Source organism: Thalassophryne amazonica, chromosome 3, assembly GCF_902500255.1.
Source record: "Thalassophryne amazonica chromosome 3, fThaAma1.1, whole genome shotgun sequence".
NCBI lineage: Eukaryota > Metazoa > Chordata > Actinopteri > Batrachoidiformes > Batrachoididae > Thalassophryne > Thalassophryne amazonica.
This window is the reverse complement of record NC_047105.1, coordinates 50,189,649-50,204,661: the sequence shown is the minus strand read 5'-3', so window position 1 is coordinate 50,204,661 and position 15,013 is coordinate 50,189,649. Positions and strand designations below refer to the sequence as shown.

The following is a 15,013-nucleotide window of genomic DNA, read 5'->3' as shown; positions in this document are numbered from 1 at the left end:
GATGCACCTGAGCTCGATTTTGAGCTTCATATTGTACATGTGATTTCTTAGTTTTCTTTATTTTTAATAAATTTGCAAAAATCTAACAAAAAACCTTTTTTCACATTGTCATTGTGGGATATTGTTTGTAGAATTTTAAGGAAAAAAAATTATTTAATTCATTTTGGAATAAGGCTGTAAAGTAACAAAATGTGGATAAAGTGAAACGCTGTGAATACTTTCTGGAGGTAGAGTAGGCTACGCCTGTCATTTGACTGCAGTAGTAAATTCAACCAGGGAATTTCTTCCTGTCTACAGCACAGACAGTGTTTGATTACCCATCATTATATTCTCTATGCTGACCAGAGGACGTGCAGTACTGCAGTATTGCAGAAGTAAAAAACAGGCTTTAGAAGCAATCTGTTACTGTTGTTTTAAATAGAATGTAGCTGCTGCACAGCAAGCACCTTCACTCTTTGGGGTGGCAGTGAGGGTTCACACCCAGATACTTATTGGGTGTCTCATTGAGCTGCCACATGAATAGTCTGTTCCAGAAAGTTTTAAATAAGCTGTTTCAGGCCCACACTTTGTTTACCACCGGAGAATTTCTACATGCACAGTTGTATATGTCAGTGTAAAAGGTGGATAACTAAAGATTTTACACAATACAACCCCTTTAAGCAGTTGTTTGATCTTTACAGGATGGAAAACTGTTTGTAGAAATATTTCAAATGCTGCATTTTGCAGGAAATTTTTACAAAATGTGCATAGATACTGCAACAGTTTTGCACACATTTTGTGTTGCTTGCTGTTTTTCCCAGACAGACTTTGGGAAAGTGTCCTTGTCCCTCATCGCTGTCTGCAAAACTGGTAATTGACATTATAGGCGTGAGACAAAGCTGAAGGCAATAACATATGTCCATAAAGGTGAGCTGGGAATGATTTTATTTTAGATATGTGCTGGTTTTTTAATATCCATATGTATAGTTACACATCACATCCAAATTCAATTTCAGCTAAATGTCAAATTATGGCCCCAGAGAAGGTCACTGACAAACCAGAGGAAATTGATGATACGTTTTGGCATGTAACCAAACCAACTTGAGTTTGATATATAGACAGTTTTGTTTTGTTTTTGTTTTTTGGTATATTAATCTGAATATTTTATTCTAATATATACAAATGTGCCACAACCCATACTGCTCACTTTTAGAGTTTTTGTTTTCACTTCAAGGGAGATAATTACAGGAAAAGATTATTCAAAGAGAATTGGTCTTTAAACCATTCTGGTTATCGCTGTCATCTATCTTGTATTCACTTGAGGTTCCTATCTCAGACACATCCATTGGTAAATGCCATGAATCACATGGCTCCTTTAACTTGGCAACCCCTTTGGGATGAGCAGCATTAAACAGAGATGCCGCACCATTCTCAGAGAAATGCAAATTGGGAAGTTGTTAGTTATTTGATGTTGCAGCACGATCCCCACCGCCCCCGATACATCCCTCCGCTCCAGTGTCGGTGGTTGAATCGAATGCAGTCCCGGGGACAGGCAGCACTGTTTATATGCAGGCCTGGAGCAGCAAAGACAGCACTGAGACAGATGCATGTCAGAGATAGCAGATCCCATCTCAGGAAGATGCCTCTTATCGCAGGCCTGTTTGCATAATTAGGCCTTTTGATATTCAGCCCCTCTGACTGACAAAAAGTATAATTGCAGTATCAACTACGACAAAAGGTAGGCACAAAATAAACAAGTCAACATAAATAGGGAGAAAAGATGCGATGTTATTTTTGTCCTTTGGGGGAAAAAAGAGGGAGGTGGGGGGGGGACACAGCATTTTTAAATAAATCTGCTGTCAGTCACAGTCAACTGGTGTGACTCTGTACTCAGAGGCTGGTCCTGTGAATGCCTGCAAAACACAGAGCATGAGGCCTGATTGTAATTATGCTGGAACTAATATGCTTTTCAAAATGAGCCATTATGAGCTAATGTTGCTGCCAAAGCCCCGTCTGTTTTTGTCCCTCTGTCTTGGATAGTTTGCAAAGGTATGACTGATATTGAGGCCGTGACTTACGATATCAGAACCAGTCTTCTTGGGATGAGCACAACTTAAAATTAGTGTGATCACAGGTAGGAGATGAAGAGGGAAAAACCACAACACAGATGCAGAGTTGAGTTTTTCGATAATAATACATGTATAAAAGATAGTAACTGTTATTTTATCCAGTGCCTTTGCAGAAATGCTGGTGTGTATTGCAAGACTAGCATTTATTTATTTATTTTGCAGTTGATACACATCTGTTTAGCAGCGGCAGCTGTAAAGATTCTTTTCGTGGTGTGGTTTGGTGGGGGCATTATCATTTAGTGGTAAAGCAATAGAATTTGTGCACTGTAAAAGAGTTGACTCTTTTTTATTTATTACTGATACCTGAAATAGCAGTTGCCATAAAGCTGTTGCAAAATTGCTGTTAATTACTGTGATAAGAAGCACAGTATTTTACAAGATACTTTTTATAGCTTTATGTTGTATGTAAATCATGTTGTTTCCATTTGTTTTTGAATAGAAAAATACAATACTTCATTAAAATGTACAACATTGTTTTGTATTCAATCCAAAATACAGAAGTTACTTGAGTTAGCCGTAAACAGCTGTTAATACTTTCCAGTATCATATGTTGCTGTAGAGTGTTACAGATCACCTGTTTATCCAAATCTGCAATGTGCTTATTCGATTTTGAAGTTTTTACGCCAGGTGCTTCTACCTGAGCGTGGGACTGGTATTACACGTGCGCTATGTACCCCGGTGGCTGAGTGGATGTGCGTGTTTTGGTGGTTGGAGGAAACTCACTCAGACACGTGTAGATGTTACAAACTGGGTATTGATCGAGTTGAACTCAGGATCTTCTAGCTGTGAAGCAAGAGTTCTAACCACTGCTCCACGGGCTGCCACAACAATGTTTGTACAGTTTGTTTTTCACATTAACAGCTTTGCAAATTATGAAGTGTTTTGAGGTGTTTGCTGTTGTTCCAAAAGATATCAACATTGCATTAGATTCTCTTCAGCTGTTAAATAAAATCAGAATCAGAGCATCAGCAAAGCCATATTTTTTATTTAAACTCGATACAGTTTTGCAGCAGTTTTCAGAACCACTCAGAGGCTGAGATAACTTGACCAACGGTCAACTCTGCTTATGTTAAAAGTTTTAATACAGTTTAATTTTGTATGCTATTTATGTTCAATGCATTGCCGATGCCTGATATTAACAGTAGTTAATTATGCTACAACTCGTCTATAGCTAGAAGACACTTGTAGTATTACAATATGTTCAAGCATGCTATCAGCTATTGTAATTATTACCTCCGCCAAGGAGGTTATGTTTTCGGTCGCGTTTGTTTGTTTGTCTGTTTGTCAGCAGGATAACTCAAAAAGTTTTGAACGGATTTTGATGAAATTTTGTGGAGTGGTTGGAAATGACAAGAGGAACAAGTGATTAAATTTTAGTGGTGATCCGGATCACGATCCGGATCCCGATGCTAACGCTGTCTAGCATGTCTATGGCATTTTCAATGTTAAAAGTTAGCATAAGCAGTTGCAGCTGTCATTCACGTTCAGGTGCATTTGTTTTCAAATTGTAATATTTCTTAAATTTTTTTTGTTTATATATTAATAATCTAATGATTATTATATACAGTTTTAGAGAAAGAGACAAAAAGAAATAGATCACTGTGCCAAGGAGGGAATCTCTTTATGGTCAGTGACCCTATGGCCTTGTTTAGAGAAGTGTTTCATAAATGTTAAAAAATTAATATATTTGCAGTTTAGTTAAATAATAAATTGAATTTTGTCTCTTATTTGTTTTTGTCTATAAGCACATGCAATATCAATATCAGTGCTCATATGACAGTAGCTTCTGGGGAAAGGTGCAAGTTGCAATAAACTGTGATGCCAAGCGCTAAGGATACATGCTATCCAGTCACAGTAGATGAAACTTTTTTTACTACTGAGCAAACATCATTGTTAGACTTTTTTAGGCATCAGTGACCCCATGACCTTGGCGGAGGTTTGCACTCTCTGAGTGCTTCTAGTTTTAATATGCACTTAGCCTTTGTAAAAATGACAGAACAGGAAGTTACTGGAGATTGGCATGGAATTGGAGACTATAGAAGTCTGGGGCCTTCTTGTGATCTGAGGAGTGCAGTTGGGGATTGGGATGTACATTCTGGTTCCATGGATCAAAACTGAACTCATTGAAGGATGGTAGTTTAGAGGAGTTGATGGTCTAATGGTTAAGCATTGGGCTTTGGACTAGAGAATCCTTGGTTCAAATCCCAGCTTGCCTGGAAAATCACTAAACGCCCTTAGGCAAGGTCCTTAATCCCCTAGTTGCACCCGGTGTGTAATGGGCGCCTTGCATGGCAGCCACCTGACATCGAGGTGAATGTGAGGCATTGATGTGTAAAGCGCTTTGAGTGTCTGATGCAGATGGAAGAGTGCTATATAAATGCAGTCCCATTTACCATTTAGTTGTTTTGAGAAACTGAGGTTGAATAAAAAATTTTTGTGGGGAAAATAACAAAGTACTGGTTTCTGTAGGTTAAAATGGGACTAATGAAATTCTTGGAGTGGGGAAAGGGGGCTACTGCACCATCAACCTCTACCCTAGAGCCACCTATACTTGGTAGGAATGTTGACATATTCAGAATTTTACACTAGTAGTTTCAGTGCATTTGATTTGTACATTGGTGTTTTCAACACAATGAAGCTCAAGGTTTTTATTTGCTTCTCAGAGAATACAGTAGTTTTTATGCGTGATGTTGACATGATCGGCAGCACAGTGGATGAGTGGTTAGCACTGCAATAGCTTTTATTATTATTATTATATTATTAATTGCAATAGCTGTTGCATGGGTTCCCTCCAGGTGCTATGGCTTCCTTCCATGTCCAAAGACGAATTGGTGACAGTAAATTGACCATAAGTGCGAATGCATTTGTCTGTCTATATGCGATAGACTGGCGTCCTGTCCAGGGTGTAGCCCGCCTCTCAGTCAGTGACCATGGGGATAGGCTTCATGCCCACTGTGACCCTTAATTGGAATAAGTGGGTATTACAAAAGGACAGAATATTGACACCATATTACATTTCAAACAAGGACGCACACACATAAGCAAACAAACAAACAAACGTATATATAGAACATTTTTCCTCTGCTTTGAAGTTGCAGCCTCTCACAGAGCTTGGTTAGATGTTGGAAGTGAGTGGATGGCTGGCTGTTTAATTACATCAAAGTGGATGATTGGTAAAGTCCGAGGGGTAGAGGGATAAGACAAGATGGGCTGAATGCATGAAGACCGGAGGAGTTTCAGGGAAAGCATTGATGAGGATCCCATCTGCTTGTAGTCTAAGGAGTCTATGAGGTCAGTTTTAAACCTCAATGCCCTTAAAGTACAATGCAAACTATTAAAGCGCAAGCAATAACCAATATATTAATTAAAACATCATGATAAGGAATGCTTGTGAGGTTTCAGAAAGTCAGCCACATAATCTATAATAACAAATCAAATACCAATCACCAATACAGAATTACTGCATTAGTATGTTCACCCAGTTTTTTTTCTTTGTAATTATTTATACCTATGAAAATGGCATCCCAATTAGTAATGTATGGCTTAATTACATCTGCCAAGGATGTAATAAAGTCATCGGCATTTGTTTATTTGTCTGTCTGTTAGCAGGATTACGTCAAAACTACTACACGGATTTTGATGAAATTTTCACCACAGATACATAGATAGACAGACAGACATATAGATAGATTAGGGCATGGAAGAAAATGAAAATTTGGAGGTGATCCAGATCCCAATCTGGATTCTGGATCAATATTTCACTTTATATAAGCTTTGAAAAATTACGTCAAAACTACTTCAGGGATTCTCACCAAATTTGCACCACAAATAGATATTAGGGCATGGAACACTCCACTGAATTTGAGAGGTGATCCGGATCCAGATTGTCAGACGTCAGAAATCTCAGATTGCTCATTTTTAGTATGAAATGATGCTTTAAATCAGGTTCAGAAATCCTTACCACATGTTCACAATTTAATAAATCAGGCTTGCAAGTTGTTAACTTTTTGTCCTTTCCAAGTCTGTAAAAATTAGAATCGCCCTTTTTTCACCTTTAAAATCTCAAGGTGACATATTTCATAGTTACAACTTTTTCTCTGGGTTGAATATATCAGTGTTGGTTCAACCTTTTGCAAGCAGAATTTAACTCCCTGAAGGTGTTATTTTAACCGTCCATTAGGTGAGTGAATAAAGAGGGAAAAAGAAAATAATTTGTGTGACCCTTGTGAGTTTTCATTGGTTAGTGCTGTTGTTTGCTACCCTGAAGGTTGTGGGCTTTGACTCAAAAGCTATTGCACTTCCAGATCTGTACAGTGTTGTACAATAACACTGCAAGTGTGACAAATCTGTTACTGAGTATTTTAACACTTAACTGTAACTTTAACTCTGTACTAGTCAGAATTATGTAAACTTGGAAATTGTGTTACTTTTAACACTGTGTGAGTTGAATTAAAACTGGGGAGTTTGCTGTAAAAGATTTGCCAAGCTGCACCAACTGTGCAACAAACAGCGGCTATAGAAAGTCCACACGCTTTTGGGTTTTTACACATTTTAATTTTTTTCTCTGCCATTAAAAATATTTCAGGCTTAAGTAGGGTTAAGAAATGATCCGATCCACCAACATCAACACCCTTTTTGCTTAACGATTTTGAATGCATTTGAATTAAAATGATCATTTTTCTACGTTGATTGCAGACCCTGCAGTGGGTCTGTAATCAACTGCTTCTGTAATGGTTCCACTTTGAAGCATGAAACAGCGAAGCAATTCTCCGATCCACTGATTCATTGGTTCTTTGCTTCGCTGCTTCAATGCTTTTCAGAAGCGGCAAGTTCGCTTCTTAACCCCTCTCAAAGCCATTAAAATATGTCAACCCTGAGTCGCTTTTGTGTAGATTAAAGTCACTAACTGGGACTCTTGTCTTGTTGCAGGCAAGAAATGAGAATCGTCCCCCATTCCGTTTGCACAGCTTCAAATGCTGCGCCACTTTCTGCCGAGTCAAGTTAGAGTCCGGCTGGAATTAATAACTTAATAAAGCAACTCACCGTTTTAAATCAAATAACACCTCTTTCCAAACGTAATACAAACAATAAACTACAACCTAAACTAAAATGTTTTTTCCTCCCAAAATGAGACGTCCTGGATTCTTTATGAATTACATTGATGCTGACGTGCAGCGCAGCTGGCTGAGCTTACCTCAGCGCTATGGAGTGACATTCATGTCATTAATGTCTCAAAAGGAAATGCTTTTGACAAAATCTACATATTTTGTTTATTTATATTTATGTCCAGAGATCAAGGATCCAGTGACAAATTTCATATTTATTTACTTTCAGACTCAATGAAATGTTGTTGGCATATAAAACCTGTTAAGCCTACTTTTAGTACACAGAAAAATCACAAGAGGTATTGATAAGGGAATCAATAAGGAATCTGATCAATAAGCAGAATCGTTAATGGCATCGAAATCGATAAAATCTTATCAATACCCATCCCTAGGCTTAAGAAAACAAACCTGTACATGACATACATAAAAAAAAATCAAAGCCAAAATATGCATGCAAAAGTATGCTTACATTTTAATATAATACAACAAAATCATCACATTTACAGCCAGTTTTCTTTATTAGACAAGTCAGAGGAAGGATATATGAGCATGTCCAATCCACTGAATATGTCTTCAGCTTCATTTCCATTAGTCCTTAGGAAAGACAAACGGTATAACACTGTATGATGAATCTGTCTGGAGTAGGCAGTTTTCAAAAAGTCAGCAACTGTACAGGTGGAGACTCATGAGGGAAGCTACCAAGACACGAATGACAGCTCCAAAAGAGATGCAGACTTCTGGCTTTGATTGGAGAAACTGCAAAGTACAGCTTTCATCTGTTACTTCACCAGTTACACAGCTTCATGATGGAGTGGAAGATGTGAAATTTGAGTTACAGTTTCCCAGAAGGCACATGGGAGACTTGAGCCTAGATTAAAGAAAAAATAATAATAATCCTTCTCTGTGCCCCTGTCCAATATGTATGGTCCTAACTGTTTTCTTTGATTTGGAAAAGTTCATGTACTTGACTTATCTAAATAAATCTGTCTTTAACAGTGATGATTCATTTTGTTATATTAAAGGGTACCCATACAGACGCAACCTATTATTTTGTCTTTAATTTTTTTTTTTATTATATCATGTTGAAAATTGTTTTCAGAGGTTAAAGGGAAATAATTTAAAAAATATTAATATAGAGAAACCTGTTTTGTTTTTTTGTTTTTTTTAATGGCATAATGAAATTAAAATGTAGAAAAGCCCAAAAGTATGTTGACTTTTTTAATAAATGTGCTGTAAGCACTTTTAACTGAACCAACAGCATCTGGGCACCTACTTGTTTTAGCTGCATTGCACATGTATAAATGATCATGCACCAAGTACATTCTGCAAATGTCCTTGTGGCCACTGGGAATTTGAGTTACAGACGTGCTTAAACAGTGTTTATTTAAAGATGAAGAGGGGAAGTATTCACTCATTATCCATGTGAATAGAAGATACCATGAGATGTTAAATTAATCCTGAGCTAAGTATTGTGATTCTAGTTCCAGAGTTCAAGTCAGTGATTGGTTATTTCAGGGAAATCTTTAATCTACATTCTAACAGTGTGACACTTGTTAAATTTGTGGGTAAGAGAGCTTTTACTCCTGCTGTTTTGTTTGTTTTTTTTTCTTAATCAAGCTTTGCAATGTATAAAGCTGATTAATTCTTACTTCTAATGCCTGATTTAAAATCAATACCGGAGGAGAACCTCAGAGGGCCCCTGCAGGAGAGTGCATGGCAGCAATCACACCCACTAGACAGCACATAATTAGATTCTAATTGGAAGATAAGTAATGAGACGAGGCATAAGAGGTTTATCAATAGCCCACCAACCTTTGAATGGAATTACAGCACTTGCATTATACCAAGGTCTAATCAGAATGTACCTTTTTGTGCTGTGTGGACCATTAAGGAATTGACCTGGACACCCCCACAGGGATTCATTTTGCACAGAATTATTTTGTCTTTGGATAACGCTGGCACACACGCGAGGAGACAAACAAATGTGATATTGAACAGCAAACAGACTGGAAAGTGTTTTTAACTCTGAATACTGACGTGTGTTGACGGATCGCCTACGCCTGAACACAGCACCGGGCTCTTCTTGCATCATTGTGACAAGTAGCCATATGTTTTTAGATGTTTTGTAGCTTTTATTCATTGATCCTTGTCTGCATGCAGATGAGTTCTGCATCCCATTTCGCCCCTTTGGGTGCCGCCTAACAAACTTTCCCTTGTTGTGTTTTTGTGCACCGCAGCAGATGTGCTGATTCTTTTGGCTAAGATTTTGTCTGCTGATGTTTCTCAGTCGATCGACTCATAGCTGGCTGGTTGTGACCCAAATGCACGAGACGGTCCGTCTCTAACAAACAGTGATGAGAAAAGTGAGAAAAAGGCGAGAATGTGAGGCTGAGACTTTGGTGTCTTTCTTGAGCCCCTTGAATGCTTATCTCCTCTGGACCCCGCGTCTCCCTGTAGGACGCAGAGGTGACTTTGGAAAAGCGATCCCTACACTGCCAGGCTGGTTTCAAGTGTCGTCATGGCAAGTTACCAAGCAAATGGATACGCATCCTCATGAAAACCAACAAAGGGATATGTCTTATATGTACATATTCAACTTTGTATGTTCAGTGGTGTTCTGCAGCAGAGTGAGGCTGCACTTCAAGAATCAATGTTTATTAAAAAGGATCAGACTAAAGAATTGATTTAATGAATGCAGCCTCATGTCCTGTGGCCACGTGTAATCCGCAGAGAATCACTGAGTAGGCGCTCAGGGGGACAAAAAATGGTCATAGAAGACCCATAGAGTGGCCGGTAATGATAGTCTCTATATAATCCCATAATTCCTTGTTTAATTAAACTCTGGATCTGGCCTTGAGACTCTGCCAGCTCTGTTGCTCTTTTGTTCTCACAGTTGTTATTTGGGGAGTGTGTCCACTTCTGTCGCAAGATCTCATTCAACTATAAACATGGAAACAACGACTTAAACAGTCGGAACTGACTTAGGCGAGGCATTCGCAAGTTAAACGGCGAAGGCCTCTGTCAGAAGCTGAAATCTCTTCATACACCCTCTTCTCCCTTTATTTTTCCTCTCCCACACTTTCTGGACGGTGCATGATGCAATCCAACAAAGCCTGGGGCAACACTGGCACATCACGCCGCCCTGTCAGTGTCTCAATGAGGAAATTATGAAAATATGAATTTTATGACACAAGCTGAAAAGGGCCATGTAGTGTGAATAGACGTGCAGAGGAGGTGAAAATGATGCAATTTTCTAAATTCAGTTATAATGGTAATGTGCAGTGGTAATGCGCATTTGCTGTCAGAAATTTCCCTGTCGGCCTGGATTGTAGAGCTTTGTGCTCTATCTGTGTTCCTCGAGCGAAAATTCAGCTTAGCTGAATGCCTAAAAAGTAATGTAAAATATGTTCTAATTCATTTAATGACAGCAGATGGAAACACACGGAGCTGAATGGTTTTGCCACGATACTGTGTTGTGTTTTATACACTGCGTATGAGCCGGGCGCCCTGGGCCAGTGAGAGAGAAAAGCAGGGTGAAGAGCAGCAAGGTGGCCTGTGCAGATTAACCCCACTACCCACCAACACACCCGCACTCTTCTCGCCACCTGCAGCCCTCTCCCCCAGTAGCCTCTGGGGCCCCTCTCATAGACAGGATTGTGTATCAGGGCCTCTTCTATATTAAATAAATATCCACAGATTAAGATAATATTCTCTCTGTAGTGCACTGAGAGCAGAGTAGCTTGCATTTGAATCCTCCGTGTAGATAACACCGTTAAAGCGACTGTGATTCACGCACATGCTTGCTAAAGATGCATCCCTTTCCTTTCCATTTCAGGCAATCGCACAGATGAGTGCTCAGATGTAGATTCGGAGCCTGACTTGCCCCTGAAGAGGAAGCAGAGGCGCAGCCGCACCACCTTCACTGCCGAACAGCTGGAGGAGCTGGAGAAGGCTTTTGAAAGGACACATTACCCAGACATCTACACTAGAGAGGAGCTGGCTCAGAGGACGAAGCTGACAGAGGCCAGAGTGCAGGTGAGGCAGTGCCGAGGCCATTAGCACATGTGGGGTTGCAGAGTTAAGCACATTAAATCAAGCACTTAAAGGGGTTGTATTATGCACCTTAGCAGTAAACTAGTACAGGTCATAGAGTGTCTTAAAAGTAGGCAGACATGTTCCATAGAGTGCCCTGACACTTGCACCACTTTGATCTGCACACTTGCGCACACTCTGCCGTGCAGGAGAGTAAACTCATATCAAACTCGTTGTAAACTGTGCATGGCTGTGTGCAAGTGCACAAAGAAAATTTTTAAATGTTCAAAATCTCCATCGTGCATTAATTATGTGAACTTCACATGAACATTGCGTAAACAATTAAAAAACACTGCGTGTGAGTGAGATTGACTGCATCAGCACACCGCGTCACAACACAGCTTGTCTGAACAATTCTAACGAGATGTTAAATCTATCATGAACATACTTTATAGCTACTCATAAGAAGGAATGAACATGCAACTGTTTTACCAAGTTGTTACAATATAAACATTACAAATGATTACCTTTTCGGCAATTTCAGATGCATTCTTCACCTCAATAAGCGCACAAGAGAGAGAGAAGGAAAAAAAGGCGGCAGATGAAACAGTCCTCTGTGATTCCGGAAGTGATTAGAGGCATTTTCGACAGCCAACTCTGAGAGAAAATGCTAAATCCGCTACGAAATAATTATTTTATATACGCAACGTCCAGCACACAAGCGCAGCTTCCAGTGGAACAAAGCACGGCATCCAGCTGTGAACATAGCGTGTGGGATTGTCACGACGAAGTGCGTGCAAGTTTGCAGATCAAAGTCGTGCAGGTGTCAGGGGGGCCTATAGATGCCTAAAGAAATCCCATTTTCACGTCTCAAAGAAACAATGTATTTCTGTGCCTGTAGCTTTAAATGGAAAGGAGCTGCAGCTTGCCACACCCCCTCATGCTACCACCAACAATGTGGGCGTGACTTACTCAGAAGTAGCTGTCCAACTATGGACTTCCCTGACATGTAACTGAAGTCAAAACATGAGCTCTTCCAAGCCCAACTTTTCTTTATAGCAGCAAAGCATCAGGAAATTATGGGACTTTGAGGTTGTGTAACATATAGTGCCAACCATATTCAGAAGGTAGCTCAAAAGCTATTTTGTGAAATGTGACCCCATTAAGTGCATTTTTAAGAAGCTTTCAGCTGATGTGGTTAGTCCATTTGATGGTGTTCTATTTGTCTCCACTACATTTGAGAGAAAATGTCATAAAAGTTTATCTACTATACTTATTTGACAGCTGTAGTTAACAAGTTATTTGCAGATTAAGATTATTAAATGTAAATCATACATTATAACCACTTTCAGGTGTCACCTTTGATTTTGAGATAATTTTTTTTTGTTTGTTTTTTGTTTTTTTGCCTTCTTCTGTTTGAACCATGCAAGAAAAAATTGGGATGAGAAAACTTGGTTTCCCAGCATGACGTTCCAGAGTCAAAAGGTGCAATTAGCTAAAATGCTGCCAAAACGCTATGTGCACCTTGAACTTTTACACACTTTAATTTTGTTAATGACATCAAATAAAAATTAATAATAATTTAGAATTATGTTAAAATTTCTAAAATGATGTCATTTAAACTCACAGTGACAACTAATGTCTACAACATATCATATGTAAAATAAAAATATCAAAGCCAAAACAATAGTGTCTAAATGTTTGGGTGCATTTAAGTACACACCTAGATCATCATTTTTACAGCCAGTTTTTTTTTTTTTTTAGAGAAGTAATAAAAACAAAGAGCATGGTACTGTACAGTAAATCTGTCTGGTGGAGGCAGTTCTCAAAAACTGAGTGACCATGTAAGAAGGCGACTGGTGAGGGAAGCCATCAAGACACCCAGACAACTCTGAAGGAGTTATCGGCTACCATGGATGTGACTGAAGAAATTTTTCATCATGCAAGTTTTATTTGTTCTGTCACCAGTCACAGCTTCATGGTCGGGTGGACCAGAGAAAGATTTTCATACATGTGTCTTCTGGCAAAATGTTGCTGAAATTTCATGTCTCTGTTCCACACCTCTATGAAGCTGTATAACTGGTGGTGCAACAGACAAAAGATGCACTTTGGACAATTTCTCTGATCACAGCCACAGAAGCCAGTAACTCCTTAAGAGTGATGGATGTCTTCATGGCCTCCCCCAATAGTGTTTTTCTTGCACAGTCCTTCAGTTTTTGAAAACTACCTACTCCAGACAAATGTACCACATAGTAACTTGCTGTTTGTGTTTCTTAAAGATTGATGCAAATTAAGTCCAAGGCACACTCAGTGCTATAGCGCGTTAACATATGTTGTTGTTACCTTCATGGAGCTGAAGAAATGTGTTAGATCTTGAATCTTCAGCAGAAAGTCTGAAACAAACACAGCTGATACATTCAGTCCACATCTGATCCCACTGGGAGGAACTCAGGATAAAATGTGGACATACTTCATGTGGACCTTTTGCTGGATATCTGCTAGTTACAAGTCCATTCCATCCTAGCTTTGTTAAATGTATTTTTCCTAGTTGCTAGTCGGAAATTTTGAGTCCCCAATTTTCATTGAATGAATCATGAACCATTGAATCTTGCATGCATTGAATCTTATGTGTTTCCTTCAAATTGTCTGCAAAATCTCATAGAGCAAACTCACTATGTTTGCCATGGAATTCTCTGAAAATAAGGTGCGGAAGGTCGCAGGTTCAAACCCCACCCCTGCCACATTTCACCATGTACTATGAAGTTAAAACTTGTGCCAATTCAACATGCAGATCCACCATGGATTTGCTGTGGCGACCCCGAGTGCAAACAAGGGAGCAGCCGAAGGGACTTACTTTTTCCAGCAGTAAAATAATCTGAAATTTAATGACATACCACAGAAATAAACTTACTTCATAAACACTAGATTTCAACATGATTACAAAGAAATTAAGCAGGTTTAAGTATATTTATGAATGTAAAACTTTATGATTTTTTTTTACTATGATGTTGCAGTACTTTTCCTTCTGGAATGTGGATACATTGTCCACAACTGTGTAATGCTTACTTTAAAAGCTTTGTGCTGAGGTGGCTCAGTGCAGAGAACTAATATCTTTCCTCTATCCTGGCGTGCATGCTCATGCTGTTTCACTCTGCCTTGCCTGAGCAGCACATACGGCAAATCCCTTAAAAACCTTGTAAAACACGTTAAACATGAACAAACACACACACAGCCAGGTCTTATTAAAGACACCCCTCCTGTACATCTAATAATATTACGCTTAATAACAGCACTGATGTTTTCGTATGTCAGGAGGATGTGGCCCTTTTTAACCATATTGCGCTGATCATTAGCCTCAGTCTTAGAAAGGCCTGACAGAGAGGCTTCTGGGGGTTTTTGGACCTCAGACCCTGGACCCTGTCTGACAGCTTGAATGTCCTTTGGTTGTAAGTAAGACCGGAGTACAGTAGAGTTATAGCAGCAGCTGTTCTTGCAAAGACAGAGAGTGAGAGAATAAAGAGGAGAGGAAAGCAAGAGAATGCATTCCTGATGGATTTCTCATTTGGCCAGGATCTCATCCCATCACTTTCAAGCTCGCCGCTGCTTGTAAAAACCTTCACATATCACACAAAGTTCCTCATCCTCTCCAGGGACCCCATGCCCCCGACAACAACATTAATCAATCAGTCGCTAGTAAAGAAAAAAGTCTGGGGCACCCCTCTCCTCTTACCGCAGTCGTTCACACTCCCTCTGAAACCCCCCCAAACC

The 15,013-nt window shown here is 39.4% G+C and overlaps 1 protein-coding gene across 3 annotated transcripts in view; it reads left to right on the top strand.

Moving 5' to 3' along the window:
* Positions 1 to 15,013, top strand: part of pax7a (paired box 7a) — a 109,495-nt gene that overhangs the window by 19,849 nt on the left and 74,633 nt on the right. For all 3 annotated transcript variants that reach the window (XM_034166224.1, XM_034166225.1, XM_034166223.1), the window contains exon 5: positions 11,049 to 11,248. In XM_034166224.1, the coding sequence (XP_034022115.1) occupies positions 11,049 to 11,248 (200 nt within the window). The remainder of the gene's footprint in view (positions 1 to 11,048; positions 11,249 to 15,013) is intronic.